The following is a 12,571-nucleotide window of genomic DNA, read 5'->3' on the forward strand; positions in this document are numbered from 1 at the left end:
ATGGTAAAAGTGTTTATCTGGGGCTTTTCATTAACACTAAATATTAGCCAGACAAGTTTGTCAATATATCACATGATATAGCAGATGAAACCCACCATTTTCCTAAATGGTGGCTTAATGTCAGTCAGTCCACCACTATGGTCTAAACTGAAATTTCTCAAAGAGTTTGGATGGGCTGTCTGATCTGGCTGGCTAAAGTGATGATCATACAGCAGATGTTGTATTTACCTTGCATGTGTCATCACTTTGGCATCCTGGCAGCACATTCTCCTCTGTGCTTGCCTGGTAAACTTCGACTCCCTCTGGATGATCCTCACTGGTCAGATGCTTGTGGTCCAGCCGGATGTCCTGCAGGCAGCCCTTGAAGTTTCCACCCCAGGCGTTCATACTCTTGCCTGCAGGGAGCCCTCCAACATACGCCACATCTCCTGCTTCTACGCTCACATTCCCTAAGGCACGATTATTCCCTGCTTTGGGAAATACCACATGGCCATAGTGTACCTTTACGGTTACCAAATTATTGTTACCGTCAGTGACAAACTTGGCCTCAGAGAGCAGTGTGGTGTGAGGGCTGTAAATAGCAACAGTACCCTCCTTAAGATAGATTGTCAGGTAAGGCGTTCCTTCTCGACTGAGCTGCAGGAGCAGACCGTTGTGTTTGAGGGAGCGCAGTGAAAAGGAGATGGTGAAATTGTCTCCATGGGTCTCTGAGATGTTAAACGTGGCATAGCTGGTGGTGTTCTCACGACCAAAGGTCCAGGATGGGTACTCTGAGGAGTAGAAAGCAAAATGTTGTCATTATCTTACCCCATCACACTGGCACAAGTGTATCTGATATCAGAAATCTTTTCATATCTGACATCAAAATAAGCTGGTTAGCATGCTAACTTCAGTAGATATCTCTTCAACACAATACATGCAGTAGATGTCTTTGACATTATGTCAAAATTGTTATTTCTTTATATTCTGTTGATAATGTACGGACATTTTTCCATAGTGCACCTTCAATAGTTAGGCGGGGGTGCTCCACTTCCGAGTGAAACAGTTTTTCAATGGGCGGTGTGGCTCTGGAGGAACACTTTGAAGATACATCACTTTGGCTGTCTTGGGTTGGGCTTGAACAGAGCTTTTTAACATACATTTTTGAAAGAAATGCATTTACCAGGAAGGAGGGGTCGCCAGGACCAATAGTGGAAAATCTTGTGTATTATCAAGCTGCCTTATCAATAATTGATGCTTATGTGACACTGTATCACATTATATTATATTATTCCACTGTTTTATATTATATTACATTACATCACGTATCGCAACATTTACATATCAGTGAATTATATTACACCATCTATTGTTTTGTTGCATTTGTCATTAATAACTAAAGTAGCCTACTTGAGTGTATATTTAATACACTGTATCATGCTGTATCACTTTCATTCTACTGTTTAAATATTATAAGCTTACTTATCACATTTGGTTTCAAGTTTAGGCTACTACATGGTCTGTCATGCTTATCAATAATAAACAAGTGAAGTATATGTTTGGATGCCACTGTATTACAGGCTACAGAGCAGAAAGGGTTAGATGCCACATAACCTCTGCTTTGTTGTGACCGATTCACCATCCAGTGTGCATTTAGACGTTAAAATGCGTTAACAACATTTCTATGGTCACCATTGAAAAGACATTCATTCTTTAACTGGCAACTTTCTGAGCATAGTTCAGTTGCCCCAACTGTTCAGCCTTCACAGATTTTCTTGGAGAAATACCATCTCAATCAATATTGAGAATGTGCATTGTCCCAACTCAATAAATAAATAAATGAAATGAAATTGTCTCCCTGCCCCCCTACAAATTAGAAATGAATAAATTAGTAACATACTGTAATTACACAACTTTGTGTTTTGTGCACATTGATGTTGTAATCAATTTGATAAGAAGGCGAGAAGACGTCTTAGAAATTCAATATAATGATTACATATAATATAAACGTTATTTATTGATAAGGAGGCACAATAATATTATTTTCCACTATGGGTCCCAGTGCTGGTGGTGGGCCTGCAGTCAGACCCTTCTAATTGGGTTAGCATAGTGACTGTTGCTGCATTCTGAAAGAGTAATTACTGATAATTTACTGATAATATTTCTTGCATGTTCACTGGTACATTCAGAGTAAAGACAGAGAGGGAGAGAGCACAGGGAGGCGAACAGGGCAGGTAGAGTGGCTGGCATGGAGGTGAGTTTTTGATACCACTATTGGAAATGCCACAGACACAGACGAAAATGCAGGTTTTGGTCTCGGTATCAGCGAGTACGTGCGTCTATGCACTGATCTGATACCATGTAATTTAGAAACGGGACCCTGCGACTTCCCAGTTAACTCCGTTAGCTCTGCTTAACGTTACACACCCGAAAATCAGTTCTTTGCTGCGCTTAAAGCCAACACAGGAAGTTGCGCTGTGCTGCTCTTGGCAACTACTGTTTTTAGAGCACTGAAGAAGTTGATTTTGCGTCAGATGGAGCTACCAACATGTCAGCTATTTGGCAATATGTTACTTTGGATAACCCCACCAGTAAAACAGCAACATGTTCAGTATGCAAGGTTGTAATTTGTAGCGGTGGCACGTATGTTGCCAATTTCAACACCAGCAACCTTAAAAAGCATTTGAAAGAGCACGCCGAAACTGCTCTCCCCAAACTTTATGAAACAGTGAGGGAACACATTTCATGTAGGCTTCCCCCAGTATCTCACTCCAAACTTTTCGTGAAACTTGGCCGCCCTGTAATGGGAATTCACATTAATGCGCTAGTGTCGGTTAGCATCGTGACTGCAATAAAAGTATATTTACCAACGATCCATTTTAATTCACATACTGAACATAAAACAACGTGTGTGCTCATATTTGCAAATATGCCTTATGATATATTGACTCTAGAAGTGAATTAATTAACTGGTTAGAACTGAAATAACATTTTTTTGTTATTGCAGAGAGAATAGAGTACCAACAAAAGGCGTATGGGTATAGGTATCAAATTCCAGGTACCGGTATCAGAACTGATATTGGTTCAAATGTGAACGGTGCCCAACTTTACCTACCAGGTACACTGTGAGTACTCTCACCTTTTTCACAGCGTTCTCCATAGTAGGGCCGATGACACATACAGCTGGCACGAACCCACATGTCCACACACTGCCCACGTTGCATGCAGGGGTCATCATGGCACCAGTTCTTTTTGCTGCAACCCATTTCCAAGCCCTTGTTCTCTTCTCTGATGAGGTCCTGAGGCAGAAGCAGCTTATGGTCAATTTCAAGGTCTTCCATGCAGCCAATGAACCCCCTTCCGCTGGATGTTTGGGCTAAATATTCTTGTGGTGCCCCTCCAACATAAAGCTGATGAAAGGAGCTGGGCTGCAGGAAGATTAGATGGTTGTAACCCTCATTCTTCACTTGGCACTCTTCCTCACAGCCGGGTCCTTTTACAACCAGAACCAGCCTCTCATCCATGGTCACAGTGACCTGTTGCCATTCTCCGTCATTGACTGGGCCAGGGTAAATGACCTGCAGAACCTTCCCTGACTTCACCCTGGCCTGAACAGAGCCTTCGACGAGCTCCAGGGAGAAAAAGCGCTCCATAGTTCCTCGGTAGTACAGCACCATGTTGGGCAAAGTGCTCTTGAATCGGAGCTGCATGTGGAGCCCGTGGTTGTGGTCTTTAGTCTCTCGTTTTGTCCTGTTTTCGGAAACAGGCAGCTGCATGTGGACATAGCCCTCTATGTTGAAAGAGAAGGTGGTGGAGGTATTGCAGCGATCTCCAGTCCAGCCAGGCAGACACTGGCAGGCGTAGCTGTGCTCTCCATCATCGGTCAGCACAGGGACGCAACCTGCTCCATGTTGACACTGGTGCTGTTGGCAACCGACCAGGCGGACTTCACAGTCGGGCCCGCCCCAGGGTTCCTTGCCTGGCTTTGGCACAGGGCAGTGACACCTATAAGAGTTGGCAGCGTCTTCGCACGTGGCACCATTCTTGCAGGGATTGCTGTCACACTCATTAATGTCCACCTCACATTGTATGCCTGTAAGTAAAGACGTACACATTTAACACTGATTCAGCTCCTCAGCAGCCATACCATATCCTTCACATGGATTACAGTGGAAGTCATATTTCATCTAATAATGTAATCACAAATCTGGTTAATCAGACAAACAACAAGGAGCTTGAGGCTTGGACCATGGAAAGTCAGACCACAGTAAATTACTTAATTACAGAGCTAAGTGGGCATGCATACAGATGAGCAGGCAGGCTTGGTTATGGCAAAGCATGATTTTCTTCTGTCAGTGTTGTTCGCAGATGGGGAAATGACTGGAGGAAATGGCCATTCATTGTACAAAAAAAGGTGAATTAAATCTCCTTAACACAATTAAACCAGTGTCTGGCATACAGATTATATCAGATACACATTGGAATATTTCTTGTCAGACAAATTTGTCACAAACACTCACAGACACAGAATTAAAGACTTGGTTTCAGTGGTCAGAGGTGCCTCATCAAACCGCATTCAACATTAAGCCCTGGCAGCAGCAGTCAACTTGCATTAACATAGTCCTTTAAAATACTCTACACCCAAGGAACCCTAAAGCTGTTCGTCCTCACATGCTAAGACTCCAGCCTCATATACAAGCACTCAACTTTCCTCTTCGTTAATGTAGCATTAAAATGTACCTGTCAGCCACCAGGGCCCACAGCAGCAGCACAGCAGCAGCAGCAGCATCAACCTGCTTCCCCCCATGATCCACTGAGACAACAGCCAACACACTCCTCACACTGCTGGAAGACAGAAGTAACACAACCAGGTCCCCTCTCTCTCTCTCTCTCTCTCTCTCTCTCTCTCTCTCTCTCTCTTTAGCTTACAAAGCAAAAGTGCCTCCACTCCTCCACTCTGTACCAGGCAGACAAGCAGGAGTGATTACTTTTCCTCCCTCTTTTCCTCCTCCCTCTCTTTCTCCCTCCTCCATCCCACCTAGAATCCCTCCCTCACACCCGCTGCTCCTATCCTGCCTGTAGCTCAGCCCTAGCAGAGCGGTAAGCCTCCAGCTGGCTCCTGTCAGTGTTTGACAGGAGGAATGCAGTGCTGCAGTCCCCTCCCCACTCCATGAGCTGGCCTGTGGATGCCCACTAGCGGCAGGAGCCTCTAGGATGAACCTGCAGGAGGTGCTGCAGGTTCAAGGCTTCAGTTGGGCGAAACCTGAACAACACTGGACCAATACATGGAGACCACATTGACCTTTTTTTTTTTTTATGGCTTTATTGATTGGACAGCTCAGATGCATGTGGGTGGGGAACAGGCTGAAACAGTTGTTGATTGCTTACGGCCTCCGCCTGAATAGCAGTACAAAACAGATCAGTCATAAAAAGTAGATGAAAAACTTAGGCCTGATGGGTCCAGGTGATGCATGATCCTTTCTAGTCTTATGCTTGGTGATATTTATAATCAGTCAATTTTGCAATGAACATTGGAAAAGTCTCAGATTAAGGTGAGACTTCTGACAATCTCAGAATTATGATTTTAACACTGCAATTGTAACTTTTTCTCAGAATTCTTAATTACTGAAGTCACAGACTCTCTGAATTTCGACCTAGCTATTCAATTATCAATTACTGTGAATTAAAAACATGTTTTGAAAATTTCAGAGAGTGACATTAAAGTCCTGCATCCCAGAATAATTCCTGTTCCATCATTATCATCCTGACCTTGTTGTCTGCTTTTTTTTAAAAAAAAAAAAACTTTATTGTCAAATGTCTGTGTTTTGCCATATGTTCACCAGAGTGGTTGGAGACAGGATCTCAGGGCTGTTTGGAAAAACATTGAAAATGTCATGACTGAATGATATGTTCCCATTCAATCCAAAAAGAGATTACTCTCAGGATTTACTTCAGTCTAACAATTCCAACATTTATTCTTGAAATATAAGATGAAATATGTCAAAATCACTGTCACTAGATATAGAGCATCAGCATCTCAAACCATAACAAATGTGCAACTTGTTTACTTAATACGTTGGAAAAATAGAAAGAAAGTAGCCTCTGAACACGTACTGCTCATAAAAATCAGCTCAAACTGTCAAATTAGGCAGTTCTGATCAGATACGGATCAAGATTCTGTTTGCTTTTTTCTTACCTCAAATGTTTACAAAAATGTGCTGTTTAGTTGTGATATAAGAACATTTCTTAGCAGGCCATCAGGATGAAAATAGACATGGGGTGGACAGAGAGGAACTAACTAACTAACATGCACGCACAAACATGCACACATGGGTAGACCAGCTACCAAAACAAAGAACAGAGGAGCTCAGATTACAACACACACAGAGGGAATGTGACTCCACTCTCTGTTCAGGACACCATTACTCCACTATATATTTACATAGCAAACAGTTGTTTGCTGCTATATTAATGATCAAAAGGTTCTATATTTATTTATTTTTATTCTGCCATTATTCACATCATCTCAGACATCTATCTTCTTCCATAATGGCATTTTTTTTATCACATGATCTATAATGACTTAATCAAGCTTTTGCTGGTGTGATGAGCAAACCAGAGAAAACCACAATGTGAAGAGATTTGTTCATAGACTTGCATATTGTATACTGAATGGCCAAACTTAACCCAGACATTTTTCATGCAAAACGTCCTTCATCAGCCTTCAAACTCTAAATCCATAAGCATGGAACAAGTGCAATGAGGAGGGCATGAGAGGGTTTACCTGCAGTATATCTATATATAGTGACGGCCACCTCATGCACGTGGAAAGTCAACCTCTTAAGTTAACAGGATCATATTTTTGAGCCATGTGGAGTTTTCCTCTATCTGTCTTTCCTTGCTGTTGCACGAGTGAGTGATGAGTTCAGAGTGCAGTATACCATATTAATGAAGTGCAGATCATTTGGGAAAAGGACCTTGCTCTGCTCAGAATGTTTTGTATGTTGTATCTCTTCTTTTTTCATCAGGCTTTAATTAGGCTCCTAAGCAGCTTTGCTGTAATCTCCCCTCCCCCTGACAATTTTCTTAGGAGACCCCCATGTAATGCCCACGCTGGACGCCTGACATATGGCACCTTTTATTGGCTTTGTTGTTTTCTGCTATGCTCCTCCATACCATATGTCCTCTCATCCCCTCCTATCCTCCGTTCTGCTGAGGCTTCCACATTATGTGGCCCTGATACTGTTAGAAAATTAGCCTCTCATTTTGTTACTGAGAGCTTCTGGCTGAATTCCTCACTTCTAAGTCCAGATTGTGCTTTTCAAGGTCAAGCTTTTGGTGCAGTTCCTCCTGTTTTGAGTGATGCAGTGACAAATCTCCTCTAATGAGGAATTAATACCTTGGCTGGCAATTAGGAATTATCAGCAGGAGAAGGATTAACTCTTTATTGTTTGGCCACGGAAATTCTGAGACCTGGCATGAAGGTTATCTGTCTACACTGGCTTCTACTGAGGACATTAAGTTCACTTCATTTTAGATCTTTCCTGTTCCTCACAGGGAAGTTGTTTTGCTGTGAGGTAGCCCAATATGAAAACAACGACAGACAACTTTAAAGTCCAAATACAATAATTACTGGTCCCTAACACTAATAAAAAAAAGAGCTGGTTGTGAGACATGGCAAACCTCAGAGGAAATTATTAAATTAAATTATCTTATCTAGTCAAATAACCAAGAACATGAAATAAGATACGGTGTAGGAAGAAGTTTCTAATATTTTTTGATTCAAGAGATTGTTGTTGATTGACTAAGCATTTAAGCAAATGTCATTTGAACAAAACCTTGTTGAAAGTTTGTTGAAAACTAGCTTTATACTACTTTTTCAAATATGCAGCAATACTCCCCAAGAGTACTGTAAAGTAGTCAAACCCCAAAAGAGTACAGTTTGGGTTTGCCAAAATGGTCATTGCTTTCATGATGATTTCTCAACTAAAAACAATGAAGGCTGTTGCTCACCACTCAGAATTTTACCAGCCAGCCTAATCCTATATTATAGTCATATATCATGAATATAGTTATATATTTATATTATACAATATGTTGTAGTTTATTACATTAAAGCTATGAGAAGCTTATCCATTTCCCTTGTGCATTATATTAGAAAAGTACATCAATTTAGTATGTTAACTGACTATATTCATTTTATTTCTACTTTTCCAGTGTAAAATGTAACTGTAAATACACAGAATTAATATGTAGTATAGTGTTCGGACACCTCATACCAAAGTACACTGTCCACTGTTGTCCTTTAACAATATTTTATGAAAGTGCAAGTCATGAACTCCGGAGCCGTGTCTTTAGCTGTAGTAAAGTTCAGCCTCAGTAAGTCAGTGTCACAGCTGTACAGGCTCACTGACCACAAGTCCATGCAACAATGGTCATGTGATTTCAGAGAGTGCTGGTCCTTGTCTCGATGTCCGCTGTCAGTGAGAATGAAAAGTAACAGGGACAGGACACAGCCCTGTGGGGTGCCTCTGGAGGAGAGCAGCTCAGTTTGGTTTTGTTAGGAGATAAGAGGAGCAGATAAGAGGTTTCTCCTACCTGTGAATCCGTCTGGACACACACATTCATAAGAGTTGACCAGATCCTGACAGCTTCCTCCATGCTGACAGGGTGCAGACTCACACTCATCCACATTGACTGAGCAGTTGTCTCCTACAAACAGAACATATTTATGAGATTCATATCTATATCCTCATTGCTTCATGATGAGTTAATTAGGTATTATACAGTACCAAGTAACAAAAGGGCTTTCGTTGTGACTCACCAGTGAATCCTGGCAGACAGTGGCAGATGAAGCCAGCTGCCTCTTCATAGCTGAAATTTGCATTGCTGAGTTCAGGCAGCGTCCCGTAGTTCAGGATATCTGAGAGTTGGAAACACTGGCCACCATTCTCACAAGGATGCTGCTCACACTCATCTACATCCACTTGGCAGTTCTCTCCTTCATAACCTGGACAGACACACAGACATGCCATGTCTTCATACAACACTCACAGGCCCATGAATATGTCGATTCCATCCTATCTTCCACAAATATACACCAACAGGTGCCCCACATACTGTACGTGTTGTTAACTTGCTAGAACTAATGTCTGCGCTGTTGGCTGCATGGGCTGTTTGTGGCAAGTTAACATGAGCTGCATTAACACCTCAGCTGTCTTCATTGCCTAGATTCTTTTAAGTCAACAGGGGACATTTTACCTGAATAAAGCAAGCTGAAAATGTACATTTTCTCTGAGTGAGTACATACTTGCATTTGACTACCACGACATATTCCTCTGCTGCAGCAGCAAATAATGTAACTTGGTAAGAGGCCAACTTGATTTGACTAACTCAGACAACTGTATTTTTGCATTATTGCAATCAAAAATACATATTTCTTTCCTTTTATCTGTAGCGCTATTTATCAAAATGTTGTTTTGGTGTGAGTTGCTGAGTTTTGGAGATATCGGCCAAAGAGATATCGGCCTGCTCTCCTATATAATGGAACTAGATGGACTCAAAGCACAAAAAAATGAATAAAAATTCAACAGCAATGTCTCTCTATAGAAATCGTGACCCAGTTACTCAAGATAATCCACAGACCTTATCATGAGCAGTTTCATGTAGGAAGTCTTTTCTTTCAACCGCACTACACCTGCCAACCGAATCACCAGAAAAGACGAGAGGCTCCTGCTTATGACAGTGCAGGATGTAAACATTAACACCATCCTTCTCACCTGAACTGTAACATTTGTTAGCTTAGAGGATTTAATTATCTAGCATCTCGTCCATGAGTAGATGCACATTTCCTTCAATGCCGCTACGGAAAGGAAATAGATCCTTCATGAAACTGCTCACAACAGGGTATGTATTGTTATTGTCTGTAATGTATTGTTTTGCCATTTTGAGCACCAGAAGCCAGGTGCCATCTAGTTCCATTATATAGGAGAGAAGGCAGACATCTCTATGGCGGATATCTCCAACTCAGCCAGTCACACCAAAGCGTTGTAGATGACTAAATAGCACAACAGGTAAGAGGAACAATATGTAGTCATGATTTCTGGGTGAAGTGTCCCTTTAAAGCTATCTCAATTTAGTTAAGTTTATGATGTCACCGATATGCTAATGAGCATGTAATGTAATTTAGCGACTTTTTAAGCAGGATTTAGCTGCTGAAAACAGTTGGCAACACCAACAAGGACAATCACAATTGCTCATAGCCAGTATGAACAAAAGGACTAACTACAGAGTTAGTATACTTTCAGTCTTTAAATCCACTTTTGAAATCTGGACAGGGTACTTTTAGGACATGCACACCACACACATGCACACACACGCATGCTCACAAACACAATTATTACAGCAAAAATACACATGAAGACTGCTGACGTCTGCATCTCTCTCTGTAGCAAAGTGCTTATGCATTACTCTTCATCATTCATCACAGCCCTGACAGATTTAAATGCCACACAGCTGTTTTTATAAGCTCAACCATAAATATTGAGTGGTGTGGAGCACAGCTGTTGATCTTTAGCCCCTTGTCTTGGCCTCTAAAGTCAAGAAGTCAAGGGTCAGATCATCTAACTCCTTTTGTTTGCTATGATCTATGTGTGGGAAACCTCCACCCTGATGACACTTTTTGTGTGTGCAAGTTCTAGTTCTAGTTCTATTTTTGTGTTACTTAAACATTACAACATGCGTTTTCTTTATGATTTCAATTTAATGATCAGGCAGAGACACTGGTGGCAATCTACAGAATATAAAAAAAGAGTTGTTTACGCTGTTTGTATTATGTTGAGTTTAATGGCTGTATAACTTATACTGAGTTGTGTGTTTATATGTGACTGCTGCGATGTTTGAGAGGTGGTTTTTAACAGGTGTAGAGGTGGTGCCCAGAGTGATGGGGTACCTGGCCAGCAGTGGCACTTGTACTGATTGATCCCCTCCAAACAAGTGGCTCCATGCTGGCAGGGGTCAGAAGCACATTCGAGAATTTCCGTGTCACAGTGGTCGCCAACAAAACCCGTCCCCTCGCAGTCACACTCAAAGCTACAAGAGAGCACAGACACAAATAAGTCTTACACTGTGATTGTCAACAAGATGAAGTGGATAGTTATAGACTTAGACTTTTTGTTTGATTCATAATGGAAAATTAACTGGCTTGTGCAAAACATTATTAGGAAATGGAACAAAGGGACATTTTGAATTTAAAATTGTCTAAATCAGTCATTCAATTTGTAGTGGACAATGGATAACTAAAGACAAAATGAATGTTACGGCAACAAAAAAGTTGCACCTAAACACCACAAACACAACAATGGAGGCAACAAACTACACTAATTGGGTGAAATCATGAATAGTAAGGGGCACTTGTGCACTTATTTGCTTCTAGCTGAATAAGTGCATTCACTGCCCCAGAAATGCAGACTCCCCTACCCATTCAATATGCTCAGTTGGGTAAAAAGCCACAGACAAGGCCCGGCTAGTGCGGTGGGTGCAGGAGACACTGCAAAAACTATAGCCACAGACGCTCGCTGACGGCCCCAACATCATTGGTCTAGTAGTGTGTCACAAAATAACATTTTGAATTTCAAAATTTCACCTCATTGCCCAAAATTCTTTGAAGTCAACAGGGTGATGCAACATTTTCTCATCATATCACAAATAGAGATATTAAGTCAGTTACACAGCACTATCTACAAAAACTTCAACACAAGGTGCATCAAATTGAGCAACTGTGTGCCATACCTTATGGATCCACATTTTCAATTGTATCAAGAAGAATTTGGTTCTGTCAAAAGTCACTGGCACAAGTCTGGATATGAATATTTGAATATGATTTAGTATTTACAAACAAACACATTCAAAGAGATATTCAATTAACTAATCGAAGTGTTGCTGCACTCTGCAAAGAAAGTGATTAACAAGGATGGAATAAATCCTAAAACCTCAACAGAAATAAGACAACACATAAAAACAGCATTATTTCAACACATTCACACAACAAAAGTAAAAACTGCACTGTAGGCAGTTGTTCATTATTGGAGCTGACATTTTGAAAGGGCACTTAAAACAATCACTCAGTCCTGAGTTCTGGACCATTTCACATCAGCTGTCTTGTTCCTAAGAAAACTTAACATGATTCATTCCTGGTCATCCTCAATCCCTGCTGTTCCAATCTGTGTTACGACCAGGTATTCTCTCCACCCCCAGCCATCTAATGACTCATCACAAAGACTGACACTAAGTGGATTAATTCTATCCCTGGTCAACTTTAATGTCTGCCATGCAGCCCCAGGCTGACCCAGCACACTGCTGGATGACACATCAGTCTTACCAGGCTCAAACTGAGAGGGAAATATACAGACCAATACAGAGTACAGTAAAAGTCATATAGAAATATGAATTGGGTACGCATATGATATAAAAAACAATCTCTTACAACCACCAGTCTGACACAGTGTATAGGTCTGACCTTAATTACAATTGGGGATCTGATTGTATTCCACCAACATTTGCATATTCATATTCAGACATCTCATCAGCCTTC

At 41.3% G+C, this 12,571-nt stretch overlaps 1 protein-coding gene across 1 annotated transcript in view; it reads right to left on the reverse strand.

The window, feature by feature from the left end:
• Positions 1-12,571, reverse strand: part of crb2b (crumbs cell polarity complex component 2b) — a 33,565-nt gene that overhangs the window by 8,676 nt on the left and 12,318 nt on the right. The window contains exons 4-8 of the mRNA XM_084361092.1: positions 10,931-11,070; positions 8,804-8,989; positions 8,578-8,691; positions 3,119-4,072; positions 229-770 (exon numbers count right to left, since the gene is read on the reverse strand). Of these exons, the coding sequence (XP_084217218.1) occupies positions 229-770; positions 3,119-4,072; positions 8,578-8,691; positions 8,804-8,989; positions 10,931-11,070 (1,936 nt within the window). The remainder of the gene's footprint in view (positions 1-228; positions 771-3,118; positions 4,073-8,577; positions 8,692-8,803; positions 8,990-10,930; positions 11,071-12,571) is intronic.

This window comes from Pagrus pagrus, assembly GCF_965226575.1.
Source record: "Pagrus pagrus genome assembly, chromosome: 8".
NCBI lineage: Eukaryota > Metazoa > Chordata > Actinopteri > Spariformes > Sparidae > Pagrus > Pagrus pagrus.